Genomic DNA, 16,540 nt, shown 5'->3' on the forward strand with positions numbered 1-16,540 from the left:
TCAACTAAGTGCCAGTCACAAGTGAACAAGGTGAACTACCCCAAACAGTGATCACTCATCATGCTAGAAACATATCTAAAATAGATACCATTTGAAATTTTCAAGATTTATCGGATTTTGCAGCGGATTCCAAATTTCATTGAAAAGCATGTGAGTGTGAGAGGTTGTAAGCATTGTCTTTGTCTGACTTTTCAACCGGGTGTAGCCTATGCAGACAAGCAATCAGAAGCTAAAAACACCGGTTTCGATCGTCCACTACACTGCTCAAGTTCATCCAAAAGTGCAAATGGAAGCAGTCTTGATACGGTGTTGTGGTGACAAATACAAACCCATCTCGATCTTTCTGATTATCAGTTATCTTGATTTTGAATTTTTAGCACGATATGAATAAATCAAGACAAGTGAATGACTCAAGGCATGAGACATAGCCCCCTAGATTACTAGTAATAACAAAAAGGATTTCAACACATCCTACACATGCTAGGTGCCAATCTTAATGGTGAACAATTTTAGATTGAGCAAGTAATAATCAAGTTCACAATTATGAAAACAACTTAGCTCAACAATATTGTATCAATATGAGCAAAAAGAGCCTAAGCATGCCATAGCATTATCATGTACACAAAGAACATACTACTAGGAGCAGAATCACATTCTAGCAGTTATACAAGTGAAACTCAATATGACATGCAAATATAATACAAAATAAAGTGAAAGCAAAAAAAATAAGAAGAAAAGACCATAAGGGATCCCTCTAATCAAAAAGGAAAACAAACACCGAATTCCCCTCACAAATGAACAAAAGTTTTTTGATCAAGGGGTTTGGTCAAAATGTCAGCAAGCTGGCGAGTGGTATCAATATAGAGCAATTCGATGTCGCCTTTCTCATAATGATCACGAAGAAAGTGAAAGCGAACATCAATGTGCTTGGTCCTCGAATGTAGCACAGGATTCTTGGCAACACTTATGGCACTTGTGCTATCACAAAGCAGAGGCACATGATGAAAATCCAAGCCAAAATCCCAAGGTAGCCATCATCCAAGTAACTGCGAACAACAGCTAGCAGCAGCAACATACTCGGCCTTTATGGTAGACAAGGCAACACTAGACTGTTTTCGAGAAGACCATGAAACCAACGAAGTACCCAAAAATTGACAAGTCCCAGAAGTAGACTTGCGCTCCAAAAGGCAACCCGCAAAATCAGCATCAGAATAACTGCACAAGGACAGAACGTACGATGAGGAGTACCACAAACCAAACTCAGGAGTGAAACTTAGGTACCTCATAATACGTTTCACAACCTTTCTGTGAGATGTGCGTGAGGAAGCCTAGAAATGAGCGCACAAACACACTGCGAAGTGTATGTCTGGCCTCGTCGCAGTCAAATACAGGAGAGAACCAATCATGCTCATGTACTCCTTCTGGTCCACGGGTTCACCATCCTCATCGGTGTCAAGTGTCGTCGAGGTGAACATGGGCGTCGAAAGAGGCTTGCCCTCGCCCATGTCGAACTTCTTTAGGACGTCCTTTGTATACTTGCCTTGATGTACAAAGGTCTCGTCTTGAGTTTGCTTGATTTTCAATCCAAGAAAGAAATTCAGCTCGCCCATCATGCTCATCTCAAATTCCCTGCTCATAAGATCTGAAAATCTAGACACAAGAGCATTAGAAGAACCACAAAAAATGATATCATCCATGTAAATCCGGACTAAAAGGGTGTCATTATTATGCTTGAGAGAAAAAGAGTTTTGTCCACAGAGCCCATTTTAAAATCCTTAGAAAGCAGAAAAGATTTCAAACGCTCATACCAGGCTCTAGGGGCTTGTTTCAAACCATACAAAGCTTTTTGGAGTTTAAAAACGTGGTTTGGAAACTTGGAACTCTCAAAACCAGGGGGTTGTCTAACATATGCCTCTTCCTCTATATACCCATTCAAAAAAGGCACTTCTGACATCCATTTGAAAAAGCTTAAAACCCTTTGAAGCAGCAAAGGCTAAAAGGATTCTAATGGCCTCTAAACGGGCAACAGGGGCAAAGGTCTCCTCATAATCAATTCCCTCTTTTTGGCAATACCCTTGGGCAACCAACCTCGCCTTGTTTCTCACTACCAAACCATCCTCACTCTGTTTGTTTTGGAAAACCCATTTTGTACCGATGGGATGGCAGTTAGAAGGAGGTGGCACCAAAACTCAAACATGATTTCTTTCAAAATTTTCAAGCTCCTCATGCATAGCATTAACCCAGTTAGAATCAGATAAAGCATCTCCAACATCTCGGGGCTCAAAAGTAGCAACAAAAGTTGAGTGAGCAAAATGAGAAATGTGTTGTGACCTAGAGCAAGTGACTCGCTCGTGAAGCTCCCCGATCATCTGCTGAGGTGGGTGACGACGCTGAATATGTTGTGGAGCCTCCCTTGAGGAAGTGGCCTCCCCCTCAACAGCAGCTTCAACTCCTCCAGTCTCAGCAGGAGCTGGCTCGAGCGGACCCCAAGTGGTGGAAGGAGTGGGGTCGGGTCTGTTAGCTGTAGTAGTGGAAGCAGGCTCGATTGGGCGATCGGTGGAGTTGGCTCGAGAGCAACCCAATCGGCGTCGTCGTGCTCCTCCTCCACAAATATGGTCTGGGTGTCAGCCACCGCGGTTGGTCACCTGGCTGCACTGATCCGTCAGTCAAGACCCAGCACTCACCCTTCACCGCTCTCGATCCATCAGCATGAGCCTGTATGACCTTCACCTCAGCCATCGACCACCGTTCCTGCGCTCCACACCTGCACACCACAAGTCGACCGACATAGTTGCACAAGCATAATATCACATTCTGGTCAGTTCACTAACTACCCTAGGGTGCTACTCGTTGACAATCACTCATCATCAACCCGAACCACAAGGGACAAGTCAACCTTGCGTTTGCACAAGGCCTTCGGATAATTTGCCCAACAACTTTGGTTGCTATAGTTTTGCATACCGAAAGGATATGCAGGCTTCAGTATTGTGGTATTGAATCAAATGACCAACATGGTGGACAAGGGTATGATTTTATGTGAAGGCTGATAGTAAGTGTAGAGAGGTATTTAAGGGGATTCTGATGAGCCCTAAAGCCAAAGGATGATGAGATAGTTGTGTTCAGAAGCTTCTTCCGGACCGAGCTTTGGCTCTCTATGTTTATGATGATTACTGAGGTCCTAAAGAAATATGGGATTTTTATGCATCAACTTACACCAAATGCAATTGTTATACTTAGTATATACATATGGGTCGTGTGCAACCAAGTTATCAGTGCGAGTGTCGAAGGTCTCTACACGATGCATGAGCTATACTATTGAACATAGGCAAGGCCTTCGGATAATCTGCACAACAACTTTGGTGGCTATAATCTTGCATACCGAAAGGATATGAAGGCTCCAGTACTGGGGTATCGAACCAAATGGTCAACAAGGTGGACAAGGGAATGCTTTTATGTGAAGGCTGATAGCAAGGGTAGAGAGGAATTTAAGGTGATTGTAATTAATAAGCCCTCTGAGATTGATCTTTGGCTTAACAAGGCCGATCTGCAATATGGCTCTTGGCTCGCCATCGCAGATAGTGCATGTTGCTTTTAATACAATGGTGGAGCATATCAGCATCCGTGATTTGGTGCAAGAGTTCCTTGCTAATCAAGTATTCCCAATGTTATCTGGTTGGAGAATGCCGAAGGCTAAAGAGGAAGTTGAAAAGGGGACCCTTGTTAGACTGCATTATTGGTTCAAAAACCATCTCGTGTCCAAGCGCCTATGTGAAGATTGGCTAGAAAGCATTGAAGTAATGTGTAATGAAATTCTTGGTAACTTCATTATGAACGAAGATCAATTGATGGCTGTCGCCTTCGACGATCGAGAAAAACGAGAAAAACAAAGATTAAATAGGCAGACATTCTTGTTCTTTGACCACGACTATGATGGGTACTTCGACACATCAGATCTGCAATGAGTGCTCGAGAGTATAGGGCTAGGGGAAGGTGTAGTAGGGGTGAGTGAGTGTGAGCGGATGATCGCCAAATATATGACGCCAGCAAGGACAGGAGAATAGATGTCACAGAGTTTACCAAGGTTTTGGAGTCTGCCATTTGCTGAACTAATTTGTTTGTGTGTGTTTTGCCTTACCATGTTCGACCAGCTAGCAAGGATATTGACGAGAACCGGATTCTCAGCTTTCATCTTGAACAGTAGCAAAAGACAAATACTTCTATATTGCATTGATTAGGCAGTTTTGATTCCCAAGGGAAGGTTTTATTTTCTACTAGACTAGGGATTCTGCGAAAGACAAATACTTCTACAGTGTTTTGTGTGTTTTTTTATCTTCATAGATTACAGCTACAGTAGTACAAATAACGGACTTTAATCTGAAACGAATATCATATTAAATTGTTCTCGAAAAAATAGTACAGTAGATTAGCTCGGGAGCTTCAGACTTCAGTGTTATAGTACTATGTGTCAGCATATCATCTTCTCCTCAAGTCAAAGATGGTAAACAATGCTGCTACGACGACGATGACCATACATGGAGTATATGAAGATAGAGGCATCGCGGGAAAAGGCACAGGCGCGACAGGAGAGCGGGCTCGGTGTCTAATGAAAGCTAGCGTCCGTCTGGCTTGGGCGGGAGTGGGCCTTGTAAATGTTGGCAGGCCGATTGGTCGTGTGGACCGAATGATTGTGTGGTTATAAGTAACACCCAAACCCTGGCTGTAAGGGGTCATGAACAATTTAGCTATCAAACATCAGACAAACTCATCTTCCTCCCAACTATTCCCTTCTCCAAGTCTTATTCTCCTCTGAGCTCTTCCTCTCCGATCCCCCTTCCCAGGTGTTGCTAACATTTGGTATCAGACTAGAAATCCTGGTCGATCTATCTTTGGTATGGATACTGCGATGCAACGTCTTCTCGACGCAATGGCGCAAATGGAGGAGTGCTTGACCGATGTGCTGACTGGCCGTGGTCGCGAGCAGGCCACCCACGGACGTACTTCCTCCTTCAACGACGATTCAGGTGCCGACTGCATCCTCATCAACGTCGGCACCAACTGTACCGCGGAAGACGACCCCCCCTACTCTGTCACCGCCGCCGCTGAGGTCGATTCTCTCCCCAACCCCAACGACGACTGCATCGAGGAGTTCAGCCCAGGCTTCGATGGAGAGCCAATTTTCGACGAGGAGCCCAACGACTCCATCGCCGAGTTCGTCGACGTCCCCTTCCACGGCGGCAGGATCTCAACCGGTGGTATCCACCACCCGGCCTCCACCATGCCGAGGCTGCACGCGAGCGTGGTCGTCGACGACTGCATCGAGGGGTTCGACGTGTTGGACGAGGACGCCGCGAGCGCCAACGCGGCTGACTTCGCCTCCACGGTGGGGGACGCCACACCCCAGGCCACCGAGACGCGGCTCAATGTCGGATGGGTGCGCTGGCTGGAAGGGCGGACTGGCCCCTACGACGACATCGCAGCAGCACAAACCCTCTTCTCCGATTTCTCCGACGACGACAGCGCCAGGACTTGCGATGTCACCGACGTCCCCGTTGTGCACTCCGCACTCAAGGTGTTCGTCCAAATGCTCAACGGCGGGAGTGAGCATCCACAAGAGGGGATGCAAACCTCCATCGCGCGGTGCGCCAGGATCTCCGCCTGTGACACCCACCAGCCGACCACCTCCATGTCGTGGCTGCACACACGCGTCCATCGCTCCGTGCAGACGCCGTCCTTGCGGGGCGTCGTCGGAATCGCCCAGACGAGCGGCAGACCCGACGCACGCAGCCTGATGGACAGCTCACGGAGCTGGATCTTCACCGACGACATTGGCAGGCTCGTCCCGTCCCGCGACGGCTCCGTCCACACCACACTCGACATCGGATGCGGGGTGATGAGCTGGGGCGCGTACCTGCTGTCATGGGACATACTAGCCATGGCGTTCGCGCTGCAGGACTCTCACGAGGCGCAGGTGCAGTTCACGCTGGAGCATGGCGTACCGGCCATGATCAGCGTGCTCGTTGGGAAGGAGGTAGTTGAGGGCGGCGTTGTGCTGTGCAAGGACGAAGAGCGCCCCAAGGTGCCACACGATGGCTTCAGCGACGAGGGTCTCAACACCTTGCCCACCAGGTGTTTGACGAATTGTGTTAACCTCATACAGAATTGTTTCTCGCACTCATGCAGTTGCAGATGGGATTCGGTGCTACATAAGCAACCATGGCCACCACCCGTGCAGCCCGTGCAGTTTGTGATACCGGGAGATGGTGTTCAAGTCTGGCTTCCGCCTTGGCCACCACCTGTGTGGGAATTCTGGCTGTCACTGAAGATTACTGGTCCACAGATGATGCATTCGGTAGGATACTTTGGATTGCCAGTTATGCCAGCGACATGTATTACAATTTCAGAGATTGTGTCTGGTTCAAGCGAGCAAATATTTCCTGAAACATTTCTGCAAAGCTTACATGATTGCAGAGTTTGTCTTAGTGAAAATACTGGCAGAAGTTTACTCCAGCTCCCATGCCACCATTTGTTTTGCTTGATGTGTTTGAAGTCTAATTGCAGAATTCATGTAATAGAAGGGAATTTAACCCAGGTCTGGTTAAGAGAAGATGCAGTTGCTTACTTCAAAAATATGTTTGATGGTGGCCTGAGGCCAACCTCAAATGCATTTAACAAAGTTATAGATGGCTGGGTGAAGGTTGATATGCTCAACGAGGCCCATGGGTTCTTTGATATGATGCCTCAAAAGGACATAGATGATGTTACGGTGGTCATTTTCTACTTTGGAGGACAACATGTGGGCTGGGAAATGAAGACAGAATGGTTGTCTAATGGTTGGCTATGTTTGGTATGTGGTGCATCTGATACTCAAGAGCTTCCTCTACATTTCATTAAACTTGCAAAGGATACGTACACATCTGACTGCATGTTCGAAAAAATCGGATATGGCACTGTGAGTGAGGCTTTGGTTTACATGCTGTCCTTACTATTTGTTCGAAGAGATTATTGCAATGAGGAACCATTTTTTAGGAATGTGCTTGAGCATTGTCAATGTGGCATTGAGATGATACGGAGGGATTTATTTACTGGCCATTGGAAACATTATCTTCAAGGTGCTATACCACTTCAACCCTGCTTTGATGGTCTCATAAATGTTGGCAAGGTAGCCGCACGTACCCTCCAAGATACTGTTGTAGGGAATTCTTGCATTGTGTCTAGACAGCCTCCATGGCCACCCCCAACGCGTCACCATTTCAGAACTATGCATGCTGAAACTGTGGCAAATTGGAACCACTTATTCAGCTGGTGTTTTGCAAATTCAGATTTGGGTGAATTACTGACTCTCAACTGCCCTGCTGACAGAGCAATGGTGCTGCTGATGTACCAAATTGAGTTGAGACTGCTCAATTGGGCTTGGGCAGACGAGTGTGTTTTCAACCTGTGTCTACTTCGACTACACAGTGCTGTTCATAGCAGCCTAGCCAATGCTTATAAATCCTGGTTGATAACAGTGATTCACCGAACACACCCAATTGGCCAAGATCATGTTTGGCATAACGTGGATAGGGGTGTGGTGTGTGGAATTAAGGATAGATGCTGTGCAAGATTGGCAAAGCTAGTTTTATCTGCTACACTGACACAAGATTCTGGCAAGCTTTCTCAACTTGAATTGCACCATCCATTGTTGTTGAATACTCAGTCAAGCGGCTTGAGGACAAGCCGCATTTCAAGCGGTGGGGAATGTCAGCATATCATCTTCTCCTCAAGTCAAAGATGGTAAACAATGCTGCTACGACGACGATGACCATACATGGAGTATATGAAGATAGAGGCATCGCGGGAAAAGGCACAGGCGCGACAGGAGAGCGGGCTCGGTGTCTAATGAAAGCTAGCGTCCGTCTGGCTTGGGCGGGAGTGGGCCTTGTAAATGTTGGCAGGCCGATTGGTCGTGTGGACCGAATGATTGTGTGGTTATAAGTAACACCCAAACCCTGGCTGTAAGGGGTCATGAACAATTTAGCTATCAAACATCAGACAAACTCATCTTCCTCCCAACTATTCCCTTCTCCAAGTCTTATTCTCCTCTGAGCTCTTTCTCTCCGATCCCCCTTCCCAGGTGTTGCTAACACTATGTGATCACGTCGCTGGAGTAGCAGATTTTTAGAGAGCCATGTGCTGCATTGAAGGTAGCTTACAATACAATCTTTGTTTATTTATTGAAAATTATTGTCGGAACGGAGAACCTACCAAAAAAACTGAGAAGTAAAAACTGGACGGCCACATTGATATATATATATATATATATATATATATATATATATATATATATATATATATATATATATATATATATATATATATATATGAGTTGTTGCTTGCCTTGTACCAAAAGAGTTGTGCTTCTCAATATTCTGTGAATTTTCTGAAGCTGGAATCTGGCAGCGTTAGAAGTTCCTAGTTAGTACTATCACATACTCCCTCTGTTTCTTTTTAGTTGTCGCTGGATAATTCAATTTTGCACTATCCAGCGACAACTAAAATGAAACGGAGGGAGTAGCATGGATTGGAGATGGCAGCCTTCATCAAGCAAATTTGCCACATACTAGTATCACATAGTAGTCTTGGGAGGTATCAGGTAATTTGATTGGTTTAGTAACATCTTTCTGATGTAAACGAACTCCTTCTTTCGCAATCTCCATAATGTCATATATGATATATCTTAGATATAGATGGTCATTTGGCACTAACACGATGGGCCAGCCCAGGCACGGCATGAAAAAGCACGGTCCAGGCACGACCCGACCCGGTTAGTATAGTGTCAGTGCCTGGCACGGCACGGCTATAGTGCCGTGCCTGGGCCACTATCTCGACCCGTAGTGCTGGCACGGGCACGACACGGTTACATTTTTTATTTTAAAAATAATAGTTTACATATATTAAGTATAAGAATTCAACATATAACACAATAAAACTGCAGCTGCACTGGTTAGATGGATGCGTTTAAGCCTTTTATACACTAGGTTGTGGGTTTGAACCCCCACAACTACACATTTTTTGCTAAATTGTACAATATACTCAGATGGGCCATAGTGTCACCGGGCCGTCCCGGCACAACTAGCAGGCTGACGGGCCGCGGCAGCGGCACGCCGGCCCATCAGGCACGGCACGGTTTGCTAGCCGTGTCGGGCCGTGCCGGCCCGTTTGGTCATCTAATCTTAGATGGTTCCAAATGAAAACTTATCACTCTGGAGTTCTCTCGGGCAAGAACGCTCATCTTGCTTGCTACATGAAGAACTCCACTATCAAGTATCAGAGACAAATCTCTGAGGTGTTACCACACACGAAGAGGTATCAGAGACAAGGAATCAAGACGAAGCTAAGACGCTGAGCTAGATAGCACTCTAGAGACTGTGTAATGAGGGAAATTGGTTTTAATTTGGACCAAGAGAACATCATATACATTGGGAACATACCTAGTGCTCAAAGCGATACTACGCTCACATGCACATTTTAATTGGCACCCACTGATACTATAGCTCGAATGAGGTGACAGGCGTTCTTCTTGTTTGATCACAATGATGATGGGTACTTCAACGCATATAGGATTTGCATCGAATGCTCAAGAGTCTAGGGTAGAGCTCATATGGGGCAAAACGAAAGACGCAGCACTCTCCAACAAGGCTCGCCCCCTGTCGATTTGCTAGCTAGGGGTAGACCTGACTAGGCATCCCCGCCATGGCATGCACGGCACTGCCCCTACGTCAGGTCCGACGTCCCATCCAATGCGTCGTCGCGAAGATATCAGAGAACTTTTTCTGTGAGTAGCCACTATCCACCTCTATCTCCCCCGTGGCGAACCTCCTGCTCTCGAGTTGCCTATTGCACGCGTTGAGGAGCCAGGCCATGAGGCTGTTGAACGTGGCGGTGGCGGTGGAGGGCACACGGCCGGGAAGGTGATGATGACAACCTACTGCGACTAGTTGTTTGTGGAGACTATCATAAGTGTTCACCCTAAATTTCTTCCCTATATCTCACTAACTGGCCACATCACTTAGATTGGACCCTATATTACCATCTCACGCAACGATTTTCCCTATATTATCCCTCTATACCTCACCATAAACTTATAATATCATTTTTTCGTCAGCAATAGACTAGCTTCTCTTTGAGGCTATCCGCAACCTTTACCCCTAAATTTTTTCCCCTATATCACTTTTTCCCCTTATTTTTAATCTCCCGCAGCGGTTCCCCCTAAATACTCCTCATATACCCCACTACAACTATAAAATATTATTTTCTATATCAACTATCAATTTTTTATCTACTAACAATTACTCGTGGATCCACAGCACAGTGTTTGGGGATGAACAGTGACACGCTATATCTGGAAGGAGAGAGAAGGGGGCCGGCGCGTAGAGGGCGCTGTAGGGGGCAGCGTTGCGACCGTAGAGTGCCCCCTACAGGCGCCATGCAAAGGGAGGAGGCTGCCAATGGAGCAGCGTTGCAGTTAGGCTGCCTGCAACGCTGCCCCCTGGGCATCCCCTCCCCTTGCATGGCGCTGGTAGGGGGCACTCTATGGTCGCAGCGGTGCCCCCTACAGCGCCCCCTAAGCGTCGGCCCCCTTCTCTCTCCCCCCAGATTTAGCGTGTCACTGTTCATCCCAAAACACTGTGTTGTGGGTCCACGAGTAATTGTTAGTAGATAAAAAATTGATAGTTGATATAGAAAATGATATTTTATAGTTATAGTAGTGGGGTATAAGGGGAGTATTTAGGGGAACCGTTGCGGGAGATGAAAAAGTAAGGGGAAATAGGGGAAAAAGTGATATAGAGGAAAAAATTTAGAGGTAACGGTTGCAGATAGCCTTAGTCTGATTGTTAACACGGAGCATCCTCTCCACGGGGCGTCGTCGATGCATGTGGGCATGTTGCCATGCCGTTGAAGCAGATGTCGTGTCCAGCTTTAGATCCGGCGTTGAACACTGCTCCAAGATCCTGTAACATCCACGTCTCTAGTGGGCAATCGGTGCTCCGTGTCGGCGGGCCCAAAGCTGTCATGTGTGAGCTCACGCGGGCAGCGAGCGTGGAGGCCATGTACGCTCCCAGGGCGGCGGTTGTGCGAGGACAGCAACCGTGATGAGGCCATCCACATCGTCACGATCGAGCGCAACCTCCAGACGGTGTGGAAGAGGACGCGCGCCAGATCTAGATGGTGGGGCGCGATGGATGGATTAATCGCAACGAGTGTAGGACTCATAAGGCGACTAGAGGGGTGAACGAGAGCCAATCGAATTTTTGTCTTCAAACATTGAAAATTAACACTTCATTTTAATTGAGATAAAGCAAGTGCTCAAACCATAAACACATCAGTGAACAAATGATCTCATGATTACAAAACGTTCTTAATACTTACATGAACCCAGCAAAACAAACAGATCGCAAATCGGACATCAAAAAGTCCAAAACGGTCAAATACAGCATCGTCAACAAGTGTTGTTTTCAGCAGTACGAAATTATGTTCTTGAATTCAAAACTGAACCAAACGAACTCCGATTGAGATGAACCTTTACACACACCTGAGCAAATATGTTTTCAAGATCTTCCCAAATTTTGAGCTTAATCCAACTTGTTAATCACTCGCAGATTTGAAATTACAACCAAAAATTGGGATTTTGTTGGGGTTTTCTAAAACGATTTCAAACTGAGTTTTTCTCAAATCGCGACCAAAATCTGCAACAACTAGGTGTATGCAGTGGACCTAAGAGTGCAACTCACCACCAATCGATCCCCAAACCAAATCCTCTCAAAGGAATCAAAGGTTTCCATCAACACACAAGATCGAGGAAAATGAGAAACCAAGACTATAAAACTTCAGAAATTTCAGCAAGGCTACAAATTGAGATTTGAAGCCAAAGAGCCCTGTGGGCTGGACCGACGACCCTTCCTCTTATTAAACTTGAAAATCAAGAACACAGTCGAAGTACAAAATCACTGCGGAACCCTCGGCTCAACTGGTGTCTACCTAAAGAGAAAACTAGGAGCTCTAGAATGAGTGCTCAAAATAAATGGCACCCAAGGGATGCTGAACTAACCGACCCTCCCCTCTATTTATAGAGGGTTATTCTCACTTCCTAAACTACCCCTACTTATATAGAGCCTATCCACTCCACCGGGGGCGAAAATAGACCAACTCCTAAGTTTTCGATCCGACAGGCACATCCTTCACACGGAATTGCTTCGCTGTAAAGTCCAAAATTAGTATAAGAGAAAAATAATAAAATAAATAAATAAATAAATTTATAAGTTGGTGTTTTGGAGATTCCTTGACTTTTTATTTTTCTTCGCACACTCAACTAATGGCATTAAATTATGCAAATAACAAATAAATAAATAAATGTGTATCTCATGCTGATGTTATTTCTGTGATGCATTTTATTTGAAAGGAATCATAATTTAAATTGACCTCAACTTATAAATGAAAATATAAAACAAAAAAAAGGAAAGGAAATTTTGATAAAGTCATTCCTTTCTTCCCTAATTAAACAATAGGGAGAAGAATAAATAATAATAACAATAAATAAATAATATTAGTACATGTAGAAGAAGTAGTATTCATATTATATTGTTGTGTGATTTTAAATCTGGAGTTCAAACAAGGATTTAAATTGAGTTAGAATACTTGAACATGGATAAAAAAAGAGAAAACCATCTGTGTTGGGCGTACTACCTACCTTTCGGACCATCTTCACCATCCCATCCCGCGCGGCCCAGGGTTCTGAGAGCACCTAGAGGGGGGGGTGAATAGGTGATCCTGTGAAAACTTAAACTTATAACCACAAAAACTTGGTTAATCGTTAGCACAATAATTGCCAAGTGGCTAAAGAGGAGTCAAAACACAATAACCACAAGAAATCAATCACAGAGATGGCACGGTGGTTATCCCGTGGTTCGGCCAAGTACAAAACTTGCCTACTCCACGTTGTGGCGTCCCAATGGACGAGAGTTGCACTCAACTCCTCTCAAGTGATCCAATGATCAACTTGAATACCACGGTGTTCTTCTTTACTTTGATCTTTTCCCGTTTGCGAGGAACCTCCACAACTTGGAGTCTCTCACCCTTACAATTGAATTTCACAAAGAAGTACGGAGTAAGGGAGGGAAGCAACACACACAAATCCACAGCAAAATGTGCACACACACGGCCAAGAATCGAGCTCAAAAGACTATCTCAAAGTTCTCACTAGAACGAGGCTCGAATCACTGAGAATGACAAACGAATGCGCAAAGACTGAGTGTGGATGATTAAGAATGCTCTAAGGTTGCTTGGTGTTCTCCTCCATGCGCCTAGGGGCCCCTTTTATAGCCCCAAGGCAGCTAGGAGCCGTTGAGAGCAAATCTGGAAGGCCAATCTTGCCTTCTGTCGACTGGTGCACCGGACAGTCCGGTGCACACCAGACACTGTCCGGTGCCCGATTTCTTTCCTTAAACGGCGCAGCCGACCGTTGCAGATCTGGGAGCCGTGCACACCGGACAGTCCGGTGCCCCCTTCCGACCGTTGGCCCGGCCACGTGTCGCGCGTAGATTCTGCGGCCGACCGTTGGCCCGGCTGACCGTTGGCTCACCGGACAGTCCGGTGCACACCGGACAGTCCGGTGAATTTTAGCCGTACGCCGTCGGCGAATTCCCGAGAGCGGCCTCTTCACGCCGAGTCAGCCTGGCGCACCGGACACTGTCCGGTGCACCACCGGACAGTCCGGTGTGCCAGACTGAGCTGAGTCTTGGCTGTACACAGCCAAGTCTTTTTCACCTCTTTTCTTTTCTTCTTCTTTCTGTTTCTAACACTTAGACAAGTTTATTAGTACACAAAACCAATGTACTAAGGCTTAGAAACATACCTTTACTCTTGATTTGCACTTTGTTCATCCATGAGCACAAATTCACACTTAAGCACTTCTGTTGGCACTCAATCACCAAAATACTTAGAAATGGCCCAAGGGCACATTTCCCTTTCAATCTCCCCCTTTTTGGTGATTTATGCCAACACAACATAAAGTAACTAGAACAAGTGCAAAATCACTTCAAATAAAACTCAAATTTATTTTGATTCAATTTTTGGCATATATGGATCATCCTTTGCCACCACTTGGTTTGTTTTTGTAAATCAAACTCAAATCTCTATCTCTAAGTCAAACACACATGTTGAAGCATAAAGAAAGTCATTCCAAAAGAGATTGATCAAAAATTTCAAAAACTCCCCCTATTTCCCATAATCAACACTTCTCCCCACAAGAGGCCAACTTTTGACAAAAGAGACAATGCAAGAGTTTTGACGAACCAAAAGCTCTATTCTACTGTTTTCAAAGTTTCTCAAGTGGTAGCTGATCCATTTTTCACTTTGGCCTTTATTTTCTCCCCCTTTGGCATCAAGCACCAAAACGGGATCAATCTTGGCCCTTTAACCCCATTGCCTCACCAAAATCTTCAATTAAGAATACAAAGGCAATAGGAGTACATAAGTTGAACTTGGAATAAGTTACCCTCTCATCAGAGTGCAGTGGAAGTCTTTCATGGTCCAAGTCCACCTTTTCCCTTTCAAACCTCCTTTGAGACTAAAACAAGCAAACTCAAGCACATGGTTAGTCTCAAAGGGTCAAGTTGTAACACATCTCCCCCTAAACATGTGCATCACTTTGCAACGGACTTGTGAGGTCCAGGGAGTGTTTGTACAACTTGAGCACCATTATTAAGCAACAAAAATGCATAAGGAACATGATCAAGGGCATATACACGTGTATGTTATAAATCAATCCAGGTTCCGCGAATCTAAGACATTTAGCTCACTACGCAACCTGCAAAAGGTCTTCTCATCTAGAGGCTTGGTAAAGATATCGGCTAGCTGGTTCTCGGTGCTAACATGAAACACTTCGATATCTCCCTTTTGCTGGTGGTCTCTCAAAAAGTGATGCCGGATGTCTATGTGCTTTGTGCGGCTGTGCTCAACAGGATTTTCCGCCATGCGGATAGCACTCTCATTATCACATAGGAGTGGGACTTTGCTCAGATTGTAGCCAAAGTCCCTGAGGGTTTGCCTCATCCAAAGTAGTTGCGCGCAACACTTCCCTGCGGCAACATACTCGGCCTCAGCGGTGGATAGGGCAACGGAGGTTTGTTTCTTAGAGTTCCACGACACCAGGGACCTTCCTAAGAATTGACACGTCCCTGATGTACTCTTCCTATCGACCTTACATCCAGCATAGTCGGAGTCTGAATATCCAATTAAGTCAAAGGTAGACCCCTTTGGATACCAGAGCCCGAAGCAAGGCGTAGCAACTAAATATCTAAGGATTCGCTTCACCGCCACTAGGTGACACTCCTTAGGATCGGATTGAAATCTAGCACACATGCATACGCTAAGCATAATATCCGGTCTACTAGCACATAAATAAAGTAAAGACCCTATCATTGACCGGTATGCTTTTTGATCAACGGGCTTACCTCCTTTGTTGAGGTCGGTGTGTCCGTCGGTCCCCATCGGAGTCTTTGCGGGCTTGGCGTCCTTCATCCCAAACCGCTTTAGCAGATCTTGCGTGTACTTCGTTTGGGAGATGAAGGTGCCGTCCTTGAGTTGCTTCACTTGGAACCCAAGGAAGTAGTTCAACTCGCCCATCATTGACATCTCGAATTTCTGCGTCATCACCCTGCTAAACTCTTCACAAGACTTTTTATTAGTAGAACCAAATATTATGTCATCGACATAAATTTGGCACACAAACAAATCACCATCACAAGTCTTAGTGAAAAGAGTTGGATCGGCTTTCCCAACCTTGAAAGCATTAGCAACTAAGAAATCTCTAAGGCATTCATACCATGCTCTTGGGCCTTGCTTAAGTCCATAGAGCGCCTTAGAGAGCTTACACACGTGGTCGGGGTACCGTTCATCCTCGAAGCCAGGGGGTTGCTCCACGTACACCTCCTCCTTTATTGGCCCGTTGAGGAAAGCGCTCTTCACATCCATTTGGAACAACCTGAAAGAATGGTGAGCGGCATATGCTAGCAAGATACGAATTGATTCTAGCCTAGCCACAGGAGCAAACGTCTCCTCAAAGTCCAAACCTGCGACTTGGGCATAACCTTTTGCCACAAGTCAAGCCTTGTTCCTCGTCACCACTCCGTGCTCGTCTTGTTTGTTGCGGAACACCCACTTGGTTCCCACAACATTTTGCTTAGGACGAGGCACCAGCGTCCAAACTTCATTTCTCTTGAAGTTGTTGAGCTCCTCTTGCATGGCCAACACCCAGTCCGGATCTAGCAAGGCCTCTTCTACCCTGAAAGGCTCAATAGAAGAGACAAAAGAGTAATGTTCACAAAAATTAACTAATCGAGACCGAGTAGTTACTCCCTTGCTAATGTCACCCATAATTTGGTCGACAGGATGATCCCTTTGAATCATCGCTCGAACTTGGGTTGGAGGTGCCGGTTCCGCTTCTTCCTCCATCACATGATCATCTTGTGCTCCCTCTTGATCACACGCCTCCTGTTGATGA

At 45.7% G+C, this 16,540-nt stretch overlaps 1 protein-coding gene across 1 annotated transcript; it reads left to right on the forward strand.

Annotated features, from left to right (window-relative positions):
• Nucleotides 1-4,469: 4,469 nt before the first annotated feature.
• LOC103648144 (uncharacterized) lies at nucleotides 4,470-8,213 on the forward strand. The gene has a single exon (XM_008672633.2). It carries the CDS (start codon nucleotides 4,892-4,894, stop codon nucleotides 7,775-7,777), a length of 2,886 nt encoding a protein of 961 aa, XP_008670855.1. The 5' UTR covers nucleotides 4,470-4,891; the 3' UTR covers nucleotides 7,778-8,213.
• The last annotated feature ends 8,327 nt before the right edge of the window (nucleotides 8,214-16,540 follow it).

Source organism: Zea mays, chromosome 2 (assembly GCF_902167145.1).
Source record: "Zea mays cultivar B73 chromosome 2, Zm-B73-REFERENCE-NAM-5.0, whole genome shotgun sequence".
In the NCBI taxonomy this organism is placed as follows: domain Eukaryota; kingdom Viridiplantae; phylum Streptophyta; class Magnoliopsida; order Poales; family Poaceae; genus Zea; species Zea mays.

Bases quoted from the DNA above. Each gene is read 5' to 3' on its own strand.
- LOC103648144 (XM_008672633.2), top strand. From the start codon at position 4,892: ATGGATACTGCGATGCAACGTCTTCTCGACGCAATGGCGCAAATGGAG.